Source organism: Miniopterus natalensis, chromosome 15 (genome assembly GCF_054644295.1).
Source record: "Miniopterus natalensis isolate mMinNat1 chromosome 15, mMinNat1.hap1, whole genome shotgun sequence".
Lineage (NCBI taxonomy): Eukaryota > Metazoa > Chordata > Mammalia > Chiroptera > Miniopteridae > Miniopterus > Miniopterus natalensis.
This window is the reverse complement of record NC_142095.1, coordinates 45,275,643-45,298,245: the sequence shown is the minus strand read 5'-3', so window position 1 is coordinate 45,298,245 and position 22,603 is coordinate 45,275,643. Positions and strand designations below refer to the sequence as shown.

The 22,603-nt window shown below is 45.1% G+C and overlaps 1 protein-coding gene across 3 annotated transcripts in view; it reads right to left on the bottom strand.

Moving 5' to 3' along the window:
- The window catches only part of ATXN7 (ataxin 7), a 125,102-nt gene that overhangs the window by 69,322 nt on the left and 33,177 nt on the right, over positions 1-22,603 (bottom strand). For all 3 annotated transcript variants that reach the window (XM_087825074.1, XM_016223099.2, XM_087825075.1), the window contains 2 exons: positions 19,128-19,442; positions 18,847-18,915 (listed from right to left, as the gene is read on the bottom strand). In XM_087825074.1, the coding sequence (XP_087681200.1) occupies positions 18,847-18,915; positions 19,128-19,431 (373 nt within the window). In that variant the 5' untranslated portion in view covers positions 19,432-19,442. The remainder of the gene's footprint in view (positions 1-18,846; positions 18,916-19,127; positions 19,443-22,603) is intronic.

The following is a 22,603-nucleotide window of genomic DNA, read 5'->3' as shown; positions in this document are numbered from 1 at the left end:
ATGTGTCTATTTCCACTTCTATACTTAAGGCTTTTCTCTCCTTTGACACAGGTTTATCAGTCACAATTTACATCCATCACCATGTCAAGACATGAGATGGAAGACATTAGAAGACAGCAGGATTTAATATGAACTCTTTTCCTGAAGAGTTAGAGAGGTAGGGGCAATATAAAGAAAACGTGGGTATACAAAGACGACCACCAAAACCAAAAGAAATGCAGTCAAGAACACTGAAAACAAAGCAAAAAAAAGAGATGGCAATAATGTACCTTCTTTCTGAAGGCAAAAAGGCCTTAAGAAAAAGGGTACACTGGGTCAGTCCTTCAGTCTCACAGGCCAGGGATGTGGCTTGTTTTCTATAGCAAGAGCAAGTCCATGAGTGCCCTCTCTGGTCTTTAGGGGCTCTTCCTTCCTGACACCCTAGTCAAGGCCAGACACCATATAAGCATCGATTCCACACATGGGGTACCCACATCTATTGCTCACAAAACCTTTGTAAGAGTTAAGTTAAAATTGTGAGCAATAAAGCTTCATGCTTTCCCCTCCACCTTTTTTTAGGAGATGCTTACAAATGAGTAAGTGACAGTAAGATCATCAGTGGAAATAAGAAGTTAGAATGTCCAGTATACACACCTTTGATGCCAGTTTTAAGGACCAACCTCTTCTAGACCCCTCTGTGCTGCACTTTCATTCCTTAGCAGTTCTCTGAAACAGCACTGCTCTACTCTCCCATGCTGCATATGGTAGTCAATAGCCATATTTAACAAAATCAACCACAAGCAGGCTCTTCCTGTATCTCCACAGAAGCAAGCACCTGCCCAGTGTCTTAAAACTTGGTGCGAATTTCTTTAGCAATAGGGGTTAGAACCCACCCCAAGTTTTAAACTGCGGGATTTGAAAAAGATCAGGTGGTCTGTTCTTCCACTATGGCTCCTCTCTTCAGTGCCCAGACACAGACAGTGATGACGGCCAGGGCCTTCCAGGGAAAGCTGCGGAGGGGCTGCACACAAAGGGATCTTATTAAAAGATATTTTCATCAGGTGAATAGGAACTTGAGTGATGATGCCAAGCCAACCACTTGCAAGACATATTCCCTACTCACTCCCTAATGGCCTTTTCATAAAACTGACAGCACTTAAAATTTCCTGGGGATTTGGAAATAAAAATAAAAACATGTTATCTTTTAAAATGGAAGGAAAAGCTGTCTCTGAACAGGGACTGCTAAATTTCACCCAAATCAAGCATTAAAGTCTGACCTCTCAAAGTAATCAGCACTGTTTGAAAAACTATTAAAATATACATTAAAATCTATTTTTCCTGTTTAAAAACACACACACACAAAAACCAAATTATGTCTAATTTAGTCATAACCACTTTAAAACCCTAGATTCCTGCCAAAGGCTATTGAGCAGGTAATTCCCAGTTCCTCTGGATGGATGGGGAGCCTCTCAATCATCTCTCCACTATCTGTCAGCTGCTTCATTAACAGGCAGTGTGAACCCACTGTGTGCAGAGCAAACAGGATGCTGGGAGAGGCTTCTGTGGCCAGGAAGAGCAGGCTAGCCTGGCCTTCAAGCAAACTCCCATTTGCCTTGTGCCAGTTCTGTCACACATAGGCAAGACCACAGTAATGCAACACGACCAGAGCAAAGAAAAATATCTGGTGGAAAGTTTTGTTGTTGTAACCTATTTCCCTTTTGGGAAGAACCACCACCAAAACAAGCAAAGATGGGGAAAAAGAATGAGAGGTCAGATCAATCAATTTAGCTACTTAATATCAACCAAAATGCGGTTTGGCTAGGGAAATAGTAAATATTAGTGACTTTAATTTTCAGAAGAAAGACTCCTGGATACTCTTGGCTTACAAATGTCTCTGTGCATTATTACAAAAGGTTATACTAGCTGTGTGTAGCTGTGTTTATCTTCTCAGCTGCAGACACTGCCCTAAAAGGTTAGCACACATGTCACTTCCCTGCTATGCTTACGAAACTTCTAAGCATCAGCTAACAAGCTATTAGGATTTACTTTCTGAGAGTTAAGCATTTCTACATTGGGCACTATACAAATTATATTCACTATGGATTTTAAATGAATCCTTGCATGGCCCAACACACACACACACACACACACACAGTCACTCACTCACTCTTTTTCTCTCTCTCTCTCTCTCATCCCCCTGCCCCAGGGTTTTAGGTCCAAAGTTCTCACACAACACCTCCGCTTTCCCCACCAGAACTTCCCTGTTCTTGCTATTCCCTAAAACACCAACCAAGTAATGTCCTTGAGTTTAAACTGCTCTCTGGAATGTGCACTGCCAATATATTAAAGCCTATTCCAAGTGTCCCTGCACAAATGGTAACTTAACAAACAGAAATTAGCTGCTGTTAATTGGACAAATCAGGGAATCATCTGGCTTTGGGATCATCCAACCAGAAATCCCAACTTTGCCACTTATAAATTGTGTGATTTGGGACAAGTTAACTTCCCCTACCTCAGTTTTCTCATCTTTAAAATGGACATGATATAAGTACCCGCTTCACAGTACTGTAATGAGGATTAAGTGAGGCAACCCACGTGAAGCTCTGGCGCAGAGCCTGACGCAGACGAAGTACTCTAATAACGAGAGCTATCGTTACTGCTACCACTACCGGTTACTGGCTGTGATGCTTAATTTTTCAAGTTCTCAGGTATTTTTAAAAAGCATTTTCCCACTTTAATAAAATGAGAATGCAAACCATATAGCTATCAGGATTGGACAAGTCTTCATAATTCTTACATGCCATCTATCAAAATACTATATTTAAGGAGCTATTTTTATTTCCAAACTGCTGATGAGGAAAAAAACTGGATCTTTGTGAAATTCCTGCAAAGACTTACCCAACACTTGATGACGCTGTTGCTTACCAACTTTATTCATCTATCAGAATGGTTTGGTTTTTAAATTATAAAAAAATTAGCTGTTTTATTTGTTACCCTGATGTAACTACCTCTTCAATGAGAAGACTATTCATTCATGGATAGTTTATAAACTCACACAGCACAGATTATCTTCAGCAATAGTCACCAGATTTTCAGAAAACATCTACCAAACACAACATCTTTTAAAGAAATAGCCATTGCAGCTGCCAGTTAACAATGAAAAGCTCATCAGACATGGGGCCAAGTAAGATAAGAAGAATAGAAAGTGCAGCACACAGAATCCACAGTAAACTCTGGGCCCTCCTCCAGTACAGTAGTTCATCAGAGTAGACAGAAAAAGGCCTAGAAACAGGAATAAAGGGAAGGGAGAAAATAAATTTCCTACTCAGAGGCTGAAAAAAGCATAGAGTTTACCGTGGGAAAGAAAGACCCCATGATGTAACAGGGATTTAGGCACATTATCACTTATTTGTGTATAACCAGTTATTCCCAAACCAAAACCATCTCTCCCTTCACAGCATACTGTTACTCAACCAAAAAGAGGGTGCTAGGACACCGGAAACAAAAAGATAAACAATACTCCATCACAAACATCACAGGATCTCTCTTATACGTGGAATCTAAAGAACTTAATACATTGTTTGCGGGTAGTTTTTATCGCGTGCTCTACTACCAGTCAACGTAAAACGTATAAATATGTTTCCCGCATACAATGTGTTTAATAAACTGATGAACAGAATAGATTCAATGACATGGAAGCATAGATGAGACTAAAGAATATCAGAGGGGAGGAGGGAAATAAGATGGCGGCGTAGGTCACAGCTGCACCCGCCGCCTCCCGCAACCACATCAAAATTACAACGAAAATACAGAACCACCCTCACTCAGAGCCTCCTGAGATCTGGCTGAACAGAAGCCCCACAACCAGGGACCTGAAGCAGCACCGAGAGCGGGAGAAGGGGTGCAGATGTGGCGGATCCAGGCTGAATCTCGGAGACCCGGCCGCGGGCCCACACCGGGTGCCGCGGGGTAAACCCAGAAGGGGATCTCGGCGGTGGGGGTTTCCTGGAAGAAGGAGGGGTCCCAGCCCCACAGCAGGCCCCCAACCCAGTGCGCTCCAGGCCGGGAAGAGACGCCCCCAAAACTCCGGGCTGTGAAACCAGCAGGGACTCTCCCTAAGGGTCGCAGAAGCTGCGGGGGCTCCCGCAGCTCCTCATGAAGGGCCCGGCACGGACTCACTTGGACGCTCCCTCTGAGCCCAGCGCCGGGCGGCAGCCTGAAAGGACCCGGGACACTCGGGGGGGAACTAACCTGCCTGAAGTCGGGGCGACAGCTGGAGGGGCGGCTTCCTCCCAGGCAGAAGGGCTGGCGGAGGCCCTGACTCTGGCGAGTCCACCCCGCAAACAGCCAGTAGGCAAACACCATATTTGAATCGCCAGCACCTGACTCGCACCTTGGGCCCCGCCCCTCCCCACCTGCAGCTCATCCAGGCCATTTCCAGGGGCTTTTCTGTGCAAGTGGCCTCTTGAGCCTCATGACTGGAACTTTCCTAAAATCTCTCAAACAAGCAACAGCAGGCAAAATTCAGTTTGATAAGTGGCCCCAGGCCTGGCACTAGCGGCAGCCTGCACTGGCTCATAGCTTGGCCTCTCCTGGGCACCGCAAAGCCCAGCACAAGTAGCAGCCAACTACGGTTTGCTGTGTAACTCATGCAGGTTGGCCCTGGGCAAGGCACTGGCACAGGCTGACTCCCGGGAGGTCCCAGAGACAGTGCACCTGGTGGTCAGACTCGATCACGCTGGGTTACAACCCCACCACATCCACGAGTGACACTCAAGGGACACACTGGTGAACACCAAAGCTCCACTGAAGTAAATCCTGATCCATAGGGGTGTCTCCAGCACAGCAGCTCTTTGGCTATAGTTCAGCTGGTCCTCATAGCTGATTGGCCTGGGGGTCAGTTCCTCCCAGGGACGCCAACAGCAACCAAGGCTCAACTACAACAGGACAGTGCACACAGCCCACACAGGGGAGCACCTAGAAGGCCCAGCTCAGCTGACTGGGGAGGCTGAGCCACTGGACCCTACAGGGTACCCACTACACAAAGCCACTCTACAAATTCCAGGAGACATAGCAGCTCTACCTAATACATAGAAACAAACACCTGGAAGCAGCCAAAATGTGGAGGCAAAGAAACATGTCACAAAGGAAAGAAGAGAAGAAATCTCTAGAAGAGGAACTAAATGAAATAGATACAAGCAAGCTAACAAATAGAGAGGTCAGAATAATGGTTATAAGGATGTTTAAGCAGACTGTTAGGGAAATAACTAAGAAAACTGATAACAAAATAAAGTACCAATTTGAAATGAAGGCTACAGGAACTGAAATGAAGAATAACTTACAGGGAATCAACAGTAGAGTAGAGGATGCTGAGAATCAAATCAGCAATTTGGAACATGAGAACAAAAAACACCCAACCAGAAGAGCAGAAAGAAAAATGAATCCAGAAATATGAAAATAGTATAAAGAGCCTCTGGAACAACTTAAAGAGGCCCAACATTCATATTATTGGGGTGCCAGAAGGGGAAGAGACCAAGGAATTGAAAATCTCTTTGAAAAAATTACAGAAAACTTCCCCCACCTGGGGAAAGAAATTGAATTACAAGTCCAGGAAGCACAGAGGGTCCCAAAGAAGAGGGACCCAAAGAGGCCCACAGCAAGACACATCATACTTAAAATGCCAAAGGTTAAAGACAAAGAAAGAATCTTAAAAGCAGCAAGAGAAAAGCAGTTAGTTACCTACAAGGAAGCACCCATAGGACTGTCAGCTGATTTCTCAACAGAAACCTTGCAGGCCAGAAGGGAGTGGCAAGAAATATTCAAAGTGATGAAAAACATGGAACTACAACCAAGATTGCTCTACTCAGCAAAGATATCATTTAGAATTGAAGGTCAGATAAGGAGCTTCTCAGACAAGGAAAAGCCAAAGGAGTTCATCACCACCAGACCAACACTACAGGAAAAGTTGAAGGGTCTTCTTTAAGAATAAGCTAATGAACAAAAGAATCTGATGAACTAAATAGATCCAGAGACATTGACACAAGCAACAGACAATCATATTTCAGAGGAAAGAGGGAAGGGGGTGGAGGGTGGGAAGAGATTAACCAAAGAAGTTAAATGCATAACCCATGGACACAGTTAATAACAGGGTGAAGGCCTGGGAAGGGGGTGGGAGGGAAGTGGAGGGGATCAATTTGGGGGGAAAATGGGATACATGTAATACTCTCAACAATAAAGATAAATTTAAAAAGTAAAAAATAAAAAAAAAAAATACTGCTTGATATTTAAAAAATAAAAATAAAAAAAAATAAAGAATACCAGAGGGATGGAGGAGGGCGGGGGGGTGGAGGGGGAGAGAGTAACCAAAGAATTTATATGCATATATGCACAACCCAAGGACACGGACAATGATGGGGAGAGGGACTGGGGAGGGGGATGGGACAGAGTGGAACGGGTCATTGGGGAGAAAAAGGGACATCTGTAATATTTTAAACAAAAATAAAATTTAAAAATTAAAAAAAAAAAAAAATACTCTATCAAACTTTATGTCCAACAAGGGACTGAAATGATATTACAGTGACCACTAGCTCCCACCCCCAACAAAAAGCTGAAGAATATCATTAGTGGTAGTCTATACTGTTTTCCTGCTCCACGTCAATTTTGCAAATTTAGCCAAGACCTATGTAAAAACTTGTCCTAATTCCTCCTGAGCAGCATTTATATCCCAAATCTAATGGTAATGACCACATTTTAGCAAGAGTGATGGCTTGCTTTACATTGACACAAGATACTAATGAACAATTTTTGATAAAGGTTATAAAGTAAAATACAGTTATGTGGAAAACTCCTTTAAAAAGGTGACACCTGCCCGGCTGGTGTGACTCATTGGTTGAGCATCAATCTATGATCTAGGAGATTGCGGTTCGATTCTTGGTCAGGGCACGTGTCTGGATGCGGGCTCGATCCCCAGTGTGGGGTGTGCAGGAGGCAGCCAATCAATGTCTCTCTCATCAATGATGTTTCTCTCTCTCTCCCTCTCCCTTCCTCTCTCTGAAATCAATAAAGACATATTAAAAAAAAAAAAAAAAAAAAGGTGACACCTAAGCTAAGGAAGGGGTAGGGGCAGAAAGAGCAGCAGCAGCCCAGCAAGGGTTCAGAGGTGAGAAAGAGGCCAGTGTGTGAGCGGAACCGGAGGGAGGTCAGGGTGCCTGAGGCATGGAAGGCAAAGGGGAAAACAGAAGGTGACAAGGCTGGACAACCTGGTGGAGGCCAGATTAGGCAGAGCCTGTGGGCCACAGTAAAGGAACCTGGATTTTCAGCGGGCTACAAGGCCCCAGGTGATCTACCTCCCCAACACACTCCCAGACCCTCAGCCCCTGCCTCCTGCTACTCCCCGCTTACAGGGCTCTAGCCACCCAGCACCCTGCTGTTCTTCGGACACTTCTAAGACCTCTCCTCCTGGAGCCCTGGGGTTTGCTGTCCTTCCTGCCTGAAGGCTCCTTCAGGATGTCTGCATGGCTCAGGCCTCCATACCCTGCTAGTCTTGCTTTAGGAAACTCCTCCCCGTTTCAAAGTGTATTCTTCTATTTATCCTTCAGAACACCCATGACCACCTCACATACAGATTTCAATTTTTTCTTTGCAAATTGCTACCTGCCTCCCCTGCTAAAACAGAAGCTCTAGGAGGGCAACTTTAGAATGCTTGCTGTTTTTCTGAAAATCAAAACAATTCCTAGCACAAAGCAGGTGCTCAATAAATGCATGCTGAATGAATGAAGGCAAACAGAAACCATTACAGGGTTTATCAGGAAAAAACAATCCTCACTTCCTCAGCTTATCTACCTACACCCCTGAGGACGTCACACCAAGGAGGCAGGCTACATACCCTGGGCCTCTAACTTCTACAGGTTTCACACTGCTACCAAGGTGAGCTCCCAAAGGCCAGCCTCAGGACAAAGCCCAAGCCTCTTTTGGGACGCCCTGCTTCCTGCTTCATCCAGCTCCATTCCTGCCCTCCGCTGCCCAGACCCCAGGGTGCCCACCGAGTTTCAGACTCTCCAGAGATGTCCCCACCTCAGAAGTTGCTCCCACACCACACTGGCTGACTCACCTTGATGGTTTTGTTAAACCATCAAGGTTTAACAAAAGCTCCAACTCTGCCCTTCACCTCCTCCAGGGAGCCTTCCTTACCTGTCCCCTGCTTCCCCTCCTGTGCTCTGACAGCACTCTTATCTCTTGTTGAGAATCCCAATTTTCTGGGCTCACACTACTACCATCCAAAGCCTCACGAGCCTTACTAAGAAACTTGGATTTTCTAATTGCACTGGGAGGCCTCTAAGGACACATGACAGCCTGCTTACTTGGCCACCCCCGTCTGTTTAGAGAAAAAGACAGATAAAATCCTACCTTCTCTCAACTGATGATCTTCTAACTTCTTTCTTCACAGAAATAACAGGAAAAAACAACCTACCTTATCTTCCCACAATTCCCCATCTCTACCTGCAACTGATCCGCACCCTTTACCTCTCATTACAAAAGAAGGAAGTCTCTGATTCTACCCAAAACTGACACGTCCACTAGGGCTCTGAGTCCTATCCCCTTTTCCCAAATCAAAGTATTATCCTTGTGATTATCCATTTTCTCACATGTGCTCAATCATTTTTCACTCCTGAATCATTTCCAAAGCAGACAAACATGCCCTAATATTATCAAAAATAAATAAAATAAATCTTCCCTTATCCATGCCCCCTCGTGCTATTGCCTCATTTCTTCATTCTCTTTCAAGGCAAACCCTTGAAAGCGTGCCTCCGCTTGCCCTCTGTACCTCCCCAGCGCCAGTTCCTACAGCTCCTCCAATCGGGCACTGCCTCCCCACTCTCCCGATTAAGGTCAGTAAGAGCCGCTGCACTGCCAAAGCTGCCAAGCCAGCATCAAGTCCCCGGCTGAACTTCACTATTTCACAGCAGCATCTGACACAGGCAATCCCTTCACACTTAAAGTGGTTTCTCTTCTCAACTTCCACACCACCACACTCACCTGTTTCCCTTCCTACCCCTCAGTGAGGGCTTAGCCCCTGGCCCTTTTCTGTTCTTTACTGACTCTCCCTTGGCTCTCCAGACCCTCTGTACAGTGATGATGCCACGCGGACTCACCCAGGGTCTCCAGGCCAGGACAGGCTGTATGCTCAACTGCCCGCTCCAGCTGCACGAGTGCCCAGTGAGTACATCAAACATGGTGTGGCCAAAACAGAACTCCTGACCCTGAGTCTTCAAATCCTCGCCATTCCTCAGTTCATTAAATGGTATCAACTGAGCTCTCAAGCCTCAGGTCCCTTAGCTTTCTACCTCATCCACATCCAGTCTTCACTAAGTCATGTCAACTCCACCTCCAAAACATGTCCTTAACAGGACCACCTCTCTGCACTGCATCACTGCCACCACCAGGATCTAAGTTACCATTCCCTCTCACCCGGTCTTTGGGTGTCTATACCCTATCCCCAATCCATTCACCATACAATAGCCAGTGGTCCTCACACTTGGCGAATTAGATCAGGCCATTCCCCTGCTGGCTGAGGCACTCCCCACCGCCGCCCTGCCCCCAGGCTCCCATTACACTTAGGATAAAGCCAAATTCTTGACCTTTGGTCGGAGATCCAACGCTGACCTTGGTGAGCCTCATTTCCCGCCACTCCTCTTCACTTCCCTCTCAGAGGCCACATATTTGCTTTTCCCTTGGGCTTCGACCACTGTTTCCCCCCCTTAAACAGGATCCAGTGGCCCCTGTTCTTTCATCACTCAGATCTCAGCTCAAACTTTTGATTCTCAGAAAAGCCCTCCTGATCATGTTAGCTAGAACCCCGTCCCTCTCTCCCAACTTACTAGTCTACTTTGAGTTTACAGCATTCAAAGTCCTTGAAAAATGTTTGTGTATTTACTGTGTCTCGTTTCACTGGAGGGCAGGAGCTCTTTCCGACTTGTGTCACTCTATCCCCAACACCCATCAGAGAACCTGGCACTTAGTGGGTGACTCCATAAATATTTGCTAACCAACTGCCTGACTTGGGGTTAGGGCTGTGCCTTCCTACCCCTTGTTTGCAGTTGTGCCCTCAGACTCTAGTCCAATGCAGCACAGAGGTGCCTGTCACATGTTTGTGGGGTAAAATCTAAATGAATGAAGATGAAACAGCCAGGGAATTCTCAAGGTAGAAATCATACTGGACAAAATATCTTGAGGCCTGCCCAATAACAATGCCTGAATCTTGTCTGGAAGTGAAATAACCTGGATGGCAAGTTTGAGTCCTGCCTGTCAATAAGTGCTCAAAGCATTTACATGGGTTTTCTGGATCAAGTATGAAATGACCTAAGTCTAAGTCCTGTAACTGAAGATTTAAAATTGGCCCAGAGTGGAATTATACAGAATGATGGCTTTCACATTCCTTACTCCCATCAGAAGTAAAATCTTTACAATGAGGATGTATTAACTTCAATAATAATAATAATAATGTTTTTCCCATTAAAACATATCTGTCTATATAGTTTCCAAAGAGAATAAAGTAACTTAAATGGAGAACTGCTTCAAGTTAAAATGGGAAAGTTCCAAGAATTGAAAAGGAAATTTTCTAAATTCCCTCGCCAGGCACGGACTGCCTGTGAAAACTCTGTGACTACCACAACACATACATAAAACCAGCTACCTCTGACCCATTTCCCAAATTAGTGAGAATGACTTTATTCTGTTGGCTATAATTTACTTTTCTTGCCCAGAAAGAGAGGTTTCTAAAACACTACAAGCAGCTCTCTAAAGAAACACAAACTACAGGCTTCCAGAAGAGGAGCAGTGCGACTCTACAAGCAGTGAAGGTAAAGACCCACACTGGGCTTCCCTCTGCATGGCCAACGAGACGACAAAGGAGGAAATAAGAAATGTCAATCTCCACTTCTCATTTTTACTAGAATCCACGAAACCTTGAAACTGGGGTTTGTTTGCTACTCTCTATTACAGTGAGCATGCTGCAGTTACCTCTCACTGTCTGCAGACTGCCTGCTAAAGGAAAACTGGCACTGAACTTCCTCCTGCTCCCCTGAGTCCTGGCTGACCACTCGATCAGAGGCATGCTCGTGACACTGTATTCTCATTATTGATAAAAATAATAAAATGAGCAACTATCACTTATTGAACAGTTACTCTGTTAGACACTGTACAAAGTGCTGAACCTGAATTAAACCATTTAATCCTCCCAAACACTATGAGGCACCACTATTCCCATTTTACAGGTAAGTTAACTGAGGCTTACCAAAGCTATGGAAATTTCCTTAAGTTATTCACTTAGTAGAGATGAGATTTGAACCCAAGCCTGTTTAACTCTGAAACTGGAGTCCCTAGTACTGTCTCTCTCTCAAAATTGCCTTTTGCAAACTTACCACATGGAACCCCTTTTCTGCACAACATCCACTAATAGCACACAGAAGTGGGGTTGCATGGAAGATGCTTTGGGAAGCTGACTTAAAGCAGTTCTCAAACACCAAAATACATACTGATCTCCAGAAAGTACACACACATACACACACACACGGGAAAAATAAGGACAGTGCAAGGAGTCTTTCCTAAACCTAAACTTTCTTCAAATTTAAAGGACTGTCCTTTACTCCAAAACAATGGCCCTCATACTTTTATGGTGGTTAAGAATTATATATGTGTCTAACTATATTTATTATAAAATGTTAGCAGCCGTTTGGTCCTCAGTTTGTTGCAGAAACTTTCTAGCGTAAAATATAGAAGCCCAAGAACCACTGGCTATAAGCACCACTCTTCTTTTTTCCTCCTGCAGTATCTAGAGTTCAGAACTGTGGAAAACATCTGATAACCTGGGAGGGGAATGGTTTCTGTGTGAAGATTGTGAATCTAACTGATAATAAACTATTACTTCTTCCTTGCCATAAATTTACACATAAGAGAAAAAGCATTTCATGTTAGCAGGGTCTTTATTACAAAGAGAAACAAGAACATTCAATCTAGTTTTATGTTGTTAGTGCCTGAAACGCAAAAACCATTCTTCTCTCTCTTGCTCATTTATAATAATCCCTGCTGTACAAGATGAAGAGACATGTAATCCTCTGCCTTTCTCTCACAAGTACAGTCACTCTGACTGTTAAGTCACTAACAGGCTTCCTTTTCTCCTTAGAAGTTCAATCAAAAAATACTTTAATAATCAGAGGGGCACATTTATTAGAAACGCCACCATAAACTTTGAATATCAATGTGATTAAAAGCAATCTTGTACTGAAATGCTATTTAAATAGTGAAATTTCACTTCTCCTTTTTAAAAGGATTTTTTTTTAATGGCACAAATCCCAGATGATTGTTTGCTATCTGCTGCAACCTTAGCTTTCATTTAATCTTTTTTAAAGCCAATTACTTCCAATGCAAACCGCACGTTCCCTCCTCCCCCTCAAAAAAAAAAAAAAGATTTTGCAAAAGAACTGCTAAATACAACATAGACTGTGGTAAGGCACAGCAAGGAAAAGGTGCTGATATTTTTACTTAAAAAAATTTTTTTTGGTGAAGGTATTTCTAGCCAAGCAGAAGGAGAACAAAGGTCCCAGCAAACTGCTCAAGCCCCTGAGAAGCAGGTGCACATTCTGGAACGGGCAGGCACAGCAGAGGGTTGAGATGTGGCTGTGGAGTTAGGCAGGTCTGGGTTACAGGGCCTTACATGCTATGTGATCTCAGTAAGGTACCTCACTTCTCTGAGCCTGCTTCTTCCTCTGTAAAATGGGGATGATGATAACACGTAGATGAAAGACTTCTGTGAAGATTACACGAGGTCAAACCTGTGCTGGCACAGAATAAAAGTTCTCACCAAATTTGAGCTGTCCACACACATAGAGGAACATTGTGAGATGTGGACACAAGGAAGCAGGATGTCCTTATAAGGAAGAAACAAAACCACATAAGATATAGGTCATACTCAATCATGATGCATAAATTCCTTACACTTCTCCTCTCCTGAGATCAGAGTTTACAAGAACCAATCAAAACTAAATGGAGTACAGTCAGGAACCCCTCCTACTACAGGTAACATGCATGGTTTCCATTAACTGAGAAGCCTTGACGGTTGAGTGGTTCAGCACGGACCATGCCAGACGTTGCACTTTTCAGCAAGTCTAAGGACACTGTATGCTGCTTCATCAGTCAAAATGCAGATTTGTTTCCTGGTGAATCCTCCTTATAATTCCCAAACCTCCACCAGGGAGGTTTCTCTAAGCCAGCTCAAGGGCAGAAATTCTGAAGAATGTGAGTCAGGTAACCTTCTGAAAAGCCCATAAAAGTTCTAGATTCTTTCACTACAATATTTACATACCATCCAGGGCCTTAAGAGAAGCCAAGCAACATCCTCACGGCCCAAGGCTCTTGGAAGCTGGGACAGTAACAGCTCTGCTGATGCTCTCATTTGAATTGCCTCGAAACAGGTATATGCCCAAGGACAGCAGCAGTGAATGACAAAAGCAAACAAAGATAGGTACCTTCTTACACAAAACCGGTTCTCTTTCCTTATAATTTCTCGCTAGCTCAACATATTTCTTCAATACTGAATAAACTTTTGGTTTAAGAATAGATTTACTATTTTGAAGATTCACCCTCTCAAAACCAAAAGTTCAAGGGGTATTAGAATCACATTCTGTGAATGAGTTTCCCTTCCTTACCCACGGAACCCATTAGAACAAGGATAGTGAACTTTTTCTATAAAGAGCCAGGCTGTTTTGGACTCGGTGGGCTGTATGGTTGGTCTCTGTCATACCTACTCAACTCTGCTATCCATGCTATGGAGATAGCAGCCACAGACAACAAGCAAACAAATGGACTTGGCTATGTCCCAATGAAACTTTACTTATGGACACTGACATCTGAATTTCATATTTTTCACATGTCATAAAATAATCACCTTTTGAGTTTTTATTTCAACCATTCAACAATGTGAAAACCATTCTTAGCTAGCCTGCAAGCTAGATTTGGTCTATAGGCTGTAGTTTGCATTAATATAGCTAAGGTGCCACAATCAGGAGAAAGACTTCCTGCTGTAGGGGTGTCTCTCTAGGTTTCCAGGGGGCTCTTCTGACTTCTCGGTTACTGTAGACTTTACAAGTATAGAGAGTTTCCCACAGGAACTGTCAGCAAGGATGCTGTCACTGTGGCCCTACTGCTCATCAGGTGAGCATCAAATGTGGGCAATCTGCAACAGGATCACCTGAGCACTTCTTAAACACACACTAATGTGATTCTGATGCAGTGAACTTGGATCTTGCTGATTCCTGTCTGAGGCTTAGTTTTGAACTCCACTTGAGATGTAGGCAGACTGTAAGCACCGTCACCTGTCGAACCCTCACACACCCACAAGGGAGATGAGAAATGGCAGCCTGGCTTGCCTCAAAAGCAGCAGCAAAGCACTTTAAGGCTCCACTTTGTAGGAGACAAGCTGAAGTCCATGGAAGCATAAGAAAGAAAACCAAAAGAAATGATATGATGTCTGGGACATTCTTCAAACTAATTCAGTGTGGGGAGCTGGGTAGAGATGAAACACAATTGGGCCATGACTCAGTTGTTTAAGCTGTATGATGGGTACCCGGAGGCTGGCTCATTAAAGTATTTTCTCTACTTTTGTGTATTTCAAATTGTCCACACACAAAAGAAGTTGGGGGAAAACGTAAGGGAAACCCTAGAGAAAAATAAAAATGCTCTTAACTTCAGGGAGAGGGTTTTATGCCTCTAATGTAGTTACTTTAACAGTACTTCACACAAACACCCATGTATTTGTTTTCAGTTAACTATGAACTATTTTTTTACCTAGGAAAGAAAAAGGTGGTATTGTTAGGTTGAAAAGGCAGGTGTTGATTGAGGCTATCTACCTCCCCAGTATGTTTTTTCTAACTGCCAGTAGGTGCCAACCAGCCTCTTTTCCATCTTGCCCTAGGCTCAATTATGTCCCTGTTATTATGACGAAAAATCACCTGTCATCAAGTGTGGACATCATCCTGGGTTGCCATCTTATGCCCTTTCGTAAACACCACAGATAAGAGAGGTGGTGTCCTGTCTGCACTCTTTCTGAAGAGTGTAAATGGAGTGCTAAACTCAGAGCAGAGCGCGACAGCATGTGCTGGAAGACAGCCTCTGCCTTCCCTGGGGCCAGGAAGCACACCTCTCCACCTTGACTGTAAGAGTCACAACACAAGAGAAAACTGGCCACTTGAACCCCTCATCTTTGAGTGATTCGGTTCAATCTTCCTGATAGCCCAATTCATTCATTTTGGGGAGACAAATATTTACTGAGCACAAACAGTGTGCAGGAGCTAAATACAAAGGGGGTAAAAGTAGGTTTACAGTTGTGAGTACGCCAAACGCAGTTTATTCTTGCATTTTTATTATATTATTTTCTATAGGAACTGTAAACCTACTTTTGCCCCACCCTGTATAAGTCAATCAGCCATATCCATGTTCTCTGGGAGCTTACACTCTATTGAAAGGTCAACATACAATACATGCTTTCACATGGTGATGGGTACAGTGTCTGGAGAAAGGGAAAGGACAGGTTACTTTGACACTGTACAGCAGGCTTAAAAGAAGTTAGGGATGGCATCCCAAAGAAAATGTTATTTTTCAATAACACTGTTGACTCCCACAGGGACACCATATAGTTTTTTAAATTGCCAAGAAATTAAGGCATTTAATGTTTTCATTTTTACAGGCTCCCTATATGTTCAGGCACTAATACAGAAACCTTAATCAGTTATTTATACCAATCAATTTCATCTAAACATAATTTTGTGGACTCTAGAATTTCACACCACTTGGAAAGAAAGGTAATTCATCTCCTGAGTTCAGTCATTTGAAAGAACTCAAATGTATTATCAATCTTTTTCCACCAAAATCAACTGTATAATCAACTAATGTTACAAATTACAGAAGAAAACAAGGCAATAAAAGTATGAGGATGAAGATGAAAAAGAGGTTGACCTCTGAAAGATAACTGAAATTTCATCCTAACATTTGCCTACCTATGCTAATAGGAAGAGGGAATAATATATCAGCTTAACCACAGGTAATCTCACCTCCATAATAATTCCAACCTCTCCCACAGCATTAACCATTGGGCAGCCTTGCCATGAGGAAATTGGCCAAAATAAGCGACAGGAAGAAAAAGAGAGAGGGAGGTGGGGGTGGGGGAAGACAGAGGTCTTGGGTTAGCAGTTTTAAATTTGGGGAGTAGAGGATGTGAAGCACCCTTGAGAATCCAAGAGAAGTTATGGGCACTTGACCTACAAAGTGGGCATACATACTATTTTGCATGTAATTTCAGAGGAACTATGACCCCCTGAAGCCCATTCAAGTCCGAGGTTAAAAACCCCCGACCTAGATAAATTATCAAATTAGGAAATCAGGTCTCAGATTATCAGCAGTTGAAAGGGCTGAAATAAGCATGTAGAGTCATTTCCAATACATTATCTAATTAAAGTTCAACCCCTACAAACAACCTTGGGAAGTAGGTATTATCATCTCCTTTTACAAAGAGGGAAAGCCAGATTCTGAGAGGTGAAATAGCTAATTCAAGGTTAAGCATCCTCCTCACATCCAGGTTTTTAACCCTTAGGTCCTCAATCATGAACTAGAGGAGAATCTGAGAAGTCTAGTTCTTATTTCTAGACATCTTCCAAGATGGAGAGTTTATGACTTTTAGTATTTCATTCATATGATCAAGTTATCTACATATTTCTTCTCAATTTAACCTCATTGACAAAAGGAATTTAGTATGGATGTAATTACAAAACACCTTTCTTTTCTTGGTAGGAAATAATCGTAACCAAAGAAAAAGGATAATTGTCTAATAACTTTTGATAATTTTAAAATGTATTTTCATTTTTAAGCAGCCTGACATAAGCTGTTTGTTACAAAAACAAAGGCCTACTTCATGAACGCTGAATCTTCTCATGATTGGATTTTTAAACTGTCCCAGAAAATCCAGTCACAAATGAATCAAGAACTGACTGAATTAAAAACTTCAGTCTCTACTCCACACAGGCAAGCAGAGTTTCAGGTGAGCTAGCTGCTTCAGCATCCCCTGAATGGTTAGAGCAGTTTTTAAAAAATGGCACCCCTAACAATCACTAACAATTTGATAGGTCAGAAGCACATACAACCAAATCTATGCATCAAGAAGGCAGTTAAGAGGTCTTAGATCTTCATGGTAAAACCTGCTAATGAATAAATATGTTCCAGCAGAAAATAACAAATACAACTGAAACTGGGTCTGGGCCACTAAATTAATTGGGTCTCAGTCCAGACCAAGTTGCCCAGTGAAACACTAATACATTCACTCATCCTCTATAGAGAAATTACCAATAATTAGCACGCTGTTTTCACACAGATTTAGAAACCCTTTATGGGAAATGTATCCACACCCAGAGAATGAAAACTAAGAACAAGAGCAGGTCAGGTCCTCTAAAGCTCTACTCCAACTGCTTCCTATGAGAGTTGCCACCTAGTGATTTTAATTTTTTAAGCCCAGGCAAGCTGCCAATTCAACACTAAAACCGGACTAACAACTGACTTTTCCTATTGCAACATCACCAGCAAGTCCTGTGCTTTCCCTCTTTTTCCTTTGCTTGCAAACAGCAATTCTCATTTTCAAAATCAACTAATTTGCTCTATAATCTGTTCCAATTGGAAGCTCTCAGAGAGCTGCCAATGGAATTACTCTTCCTTCTAGTGCCAAGAGGCCAACAAGTGGCCAATTCAAAAAACCAAAACTGAATGTGAAGAAAAGACAGGCACTAAAAACAATAAATGTGAAGACAGTAACAACAGGCCAACTCTGGACTTCAATATATTCCACTTGCCAAAGTTCTACCTATTCTTATGCCCTGGCCAATAACTATACAAAATAAATGGCTACATGTAAGAAATAAAATTGCATAGAGGAATATAAACTCAATATTTTGGATACCAAATTTCACTCAAGGCCTTGTTCATAGTACCACTAAAAAAAATAACTTGAACTCAACTTAAAGTTGACTGGCCTCCAGAAGTTCTTTCTGACCAGTGTGCCCAGGTCTGGCACAGGCATTAACTAGACAGCAAAGGTGGCTATTAAAAAAGAAGGAAATCTGAAGGAAGTCTGACAGTTTAGATAGCTGACCTTTCATTGGGAGGTCACCGATATTAGCTACCGATATTTCCCTAAAGTATCCTTCTACAAAACAGTTTTATTAAAACCTAACCAATAATTAAACTCTAATTTCACCTTTAGGGAACTATATAGGCTTGTTTCACCATACACCCCCTCACCTCCTTGGCTGCTCGCAAAGAAATCTGACCAACCGCTCTTCAGGTGTGATGATCCTGTTGAACTTTTGTAACATAAATTTCATAAAAATAACGCTGCCCAGGTAAAACGTCATCTTTTTTAAAGCTCAAAATTCATTTTGATTGCAAGCAGAAATTTTCAGGTGGCCACGTTTCCTTTCCAGAGCCCCTTAAAGCATCTGCGGAAATGCTTTCGGAAGCGAATTCCTTCCTCCACTGGTCCTTCTCCATAAGGGGTCGGACCTGAACTCGGGGCAGGTGCCCAGCGCTCATCACTGGGCACGCTGCGCCGCGCCAGGCCCCCGCCGGAGGTTCCAGGGCGCTCCCCATCACAGGAAGCCCGGGGGACCAGCTTTTCCAAACCCTCCATCCATCCTCCGGCTCCTGGCTCCTCCGGCAGCATCCTCCGCGGCGTGGAGGAGCGGGGCGGGTGGGCTGGAGTGCCCTGCCCGGCGACGCCAGCACGGAAACTCCCCGGGGCTCGCACCGATTCCCGCAGGGGGCTGGACTCACCTTCGCGACAGAGCCCCATGACTTCGCGGTTTTTCCCAAACTCCTTCAAACTTTCGTCCAATTCCGTCCCTAGGAGACACACACGGGAGGAGGGGAGAGGCAGGTCAGGGGGGAGCGTGACGCAGGCTCACGCACGCTCGGAGTAGGTGCGGGCACCGCCGCCTCGCCCAACCCGGCGATAGCATCTCTGCCCCCGAGGGGGCTGCGCACCGCCGGGGAGGGGAGGGCGGCGGCCGGAGGACAGGGCGGGGGGCGTGGGAGAGGAGGGCGTGGACACTCACCGTCCTTCCCAGGAAGTTTGGAAGCCTCGACCCACAGATTCCACGACTGTCCCAGCATCGCTTCGGGACTGGGCAAGGGCCTGCGCTCCCCGACGGTCGCCATTGCGGCGGCGGCCGAGGTGGAGGCGGCGCCGGGACCGCCGTCCTCCGGCCGTAGGCGCCGCGGCGGCGGCGGCTGCCGCTGGGGCTGCGGAGGCTGCTGCTGCTGCTGCTGCTGCCGGGCGGCCGCGGCCGCTGCTCCGCCCGCCGCCGCAGCCGCTCGGCGCGGCTCCCCCCTGACGTCATCCGCGGCCCGCTCCGACATTCTTTCCGCTCCTACAATGTAACAAAAAAGGGGGAAAAGAGTCGCGCGGGGGCCGATTTTAAGGAGGCGCCGGGGAGTTCCGGCGGCGTGCGCGGCCCGCGGGCCGGGTGGGGCGCGCTGACAGCGGCCCCCGCCGCGCGGCCCGCCTCCCCCCGGGCCACCCCCCGCCCCGGGCGCAAAGTCCGCGGCACGGGCTCGCTTTCGCTTTCGCCTCCGGCGGCCCCTCGGGGGAGGGGACGGGCCGCCCGCCACCCCGGCGCAGGGTCCCCCGCCGGCCTCTGCCCCGAGCCCGCGCCCGCCCGCGCCCCGCCACCCCCGCCCGCGGCCGGGAGGCCCGAAACGCAGCGCGGCCCTCGGCTGCCCACCCCGAGGCCGCTCGCATCCCCGGCCGGGCCCTTCCGTCCGCGCGTCCGTCCGAGCGGCGGCACCCGGCCGGCTCCCTTAAGCGGAGGCGCCTCCCGCCGCCTCCTCCCCCTCGCCGGTCCCTCCCTCTCAGCTCGCTCCGGCGAAGTTTGCACGTCAAGCCCCCGGAGTGGAGCCAGGGCGAAGTCGGAAACGCAGCGACCTACGGCGGGGCCGGCGGCGGCCGGGGCGGCCGAGCGCGGTCGCCGTCGCGCCCTCCGGCCGGGCCGGCCCTGGGCGCGGGGCCGGGCGGCGAGCACTCAGCTCCGCGCTCCCGGCGGCGGCGCAGCTGTCAAAAGCATGAATGGGGAGCCTCGGCCGGGCGGACGCCGGGGCAGGGAGCCGCGGCAGGCGCGGAAACGCGGCCCAGGTGCCGCCCAGGTGCGGGCCGGCCCACCTCGGGAGGTGCGGGCGTGCGCGGGGCTGGAGCTGCCGGTCCAGCACGGAGGAGACCGCGCAGGCAGTCAGACGAAGTGCGGGGAGAGACATGTTTTGGAGACACTACCCCAAATTTCTCTTTTCCCCCTTCTATTTCTCCTGGAAGTGATTCATTCACCCCGAAAGCAATTTTCAAAATCTTGCTATTTAAAAATCGGATTCACCTTGAATTCGAGTTTTTAGCCTCTCCCTCTTTGCTCAGTCAGGGCTGGAACCCATGGCTCAGGGCAATGTACAGCATTCCTAGAAAATGTGTAGAGGACACTGTTTTCTGTCAGATTTAGTTCACTAAATTAAGCACCCCGCCCAACCACACACACACAGAAGCCAAAGCTTTTGCTTCAGTGATAAGATGGTAAAAGGCTACTTGATGAACTAGAGCATGTGAAGATGTGAAAATCTGAAGCCTGGGACAAACGAGGATTCTGATCACGTTTCACAGAGCAGTAATGTCAGCACTCCCGTGACGCGCGTGTCCTGGCTGCTGGCTCACAGGTGCTTTCTCTAGGTAGGGAGGAAGCAGGTTTATTCATGTTTTTTATCTAGGACATCTGCTGTGACAGAGGTGGCCAGCTTCTCTGCTAAAGAAACAAAGTCCAACTTGCAGAAATCTAAAAATGTTTAAATAAGAGGAAAAATTAATAAGGAAATGTCATTGCACCTAAACTCAACACAAGGCTCTTGTGGAAAGCGTGTGTTTCAAATTTTAAGTTCAAAATTTAAAACGTTTAGAAAAAAGTATGTCAATTTTTATTTTTAAAAGATTTAGAAATAAGTACGTAAACTTCTTCTGGACTGCTTGCAAACATAAGTTTCAAAAAGTGAAACGATGGATGCTTCCTGTCCTTATCTAAGAAATTCTAAAGCCCTGGCTGGTTTTCTCAGTGGTTAGAGCATCAGGCCTGCAGACCAAAGGGCTGGGTTCAGTTCTGGGCAAGGGCTCGACCCCTTGCAGGAGGCCACCAATCACTGTGTCTCTTTCACATCGATGTTTCTCTCTCTCTCCCTCCTTTCCATTCTCTCTCAAAAGCAATGGAAAAGATATCCTCAGATGAGGATTAAAAATAATAATAATAGTAAAAACAAAAATAATCAAAAGTAGTAGAAACAATTAAAATTATAAAAAATCATTTCTAAAGCTTTAACCTAATAAAAGTACCAATGAGAAAAATGCACATAATTCCCTTGGTAACAACAGAGTTCCCAACTCTTATCCCCAATGCAGACTTTTAATTTTTCATTCTTCCCAAATCACTGAAAAACTATAGAATGACATAAAAACATCCAACTTCTCTATTTTCCTAGATTAAAGTACACAGTTTATGAATTACTTTGAATTTTGTAATTCTGCACTTAAGATAATTGAAAATTTGAATTTTAATTGCATCTGGAGCTACCATTAAAAAGAAAAGCTTACGGCCACCCAACTATATGGATACCAAAAGAAGCTTGCCTACCGAATACAGGCAGGGTGAGAGGGAAAATAAGGGGAAAATAGCAAACATGAAGGACGTCCCACTTCCTCAAAGACACTCCTTCATTTCTCCCTTTTTACATGGGAAAATACTTCAAGATTCACTAATATGACTTCTAGCCAACAGGGGTCAATATGGCAATTTACATAACACTTCAACTTCTCTACTTATCCCTGCTTGCTACCCCTTTTTGTTTTTTTCCTTCAAAGTTTCTGATTGGTTTAATAAAGAAAACACAACAGCCGTTGCCAGTGTGGCTCTGTGTTTAGAGCATGGGCCCTCACACAGAAGGGTCAAGGGTTCTATTTTCAGTCAAAGGCACGTATGTAGTTTTGGTTTGGTTTCGGGAAGCAACCAGTGGATCTGTGTCTCTCACATCAATATTCTCTCTCTCTCCCTCCCTCTCTCTCTTTCCCCATCTCCTGTTCACTCTCTCTGAAAAGCAATGGGAAAAATAGCCTCAGGTGAAGATTAACAACAACAAAAAAATGAAAACACAACAGTTTAAAATGAAAAATACTAAGGACCCTATCAGCATTTTGATAGTTATTAAGAGACATTATTACTAATAGCAGTTATCAATTATTGAGCACCTACTAGCATGGCCATTGATACCTTACTGCACTGTCTAAATATTCACAATTGTGTAAGGCAGAAGTTGTATTACTTAAAATTTACAGATAGGAAAAATGAGGGAGAGCTCTGGAGTTCCTATGAATTCTTTCTGGGTTCATATACTGGCCCTTCCACTGCAAACTGTGAGCAACTTACCTAACTGATCACCACCACAGTTTAAAACGGAGTTAAAGCCAGGCTTCTTCTAAGGATTATATGAAAAGATCCACAGAAAGCACTTG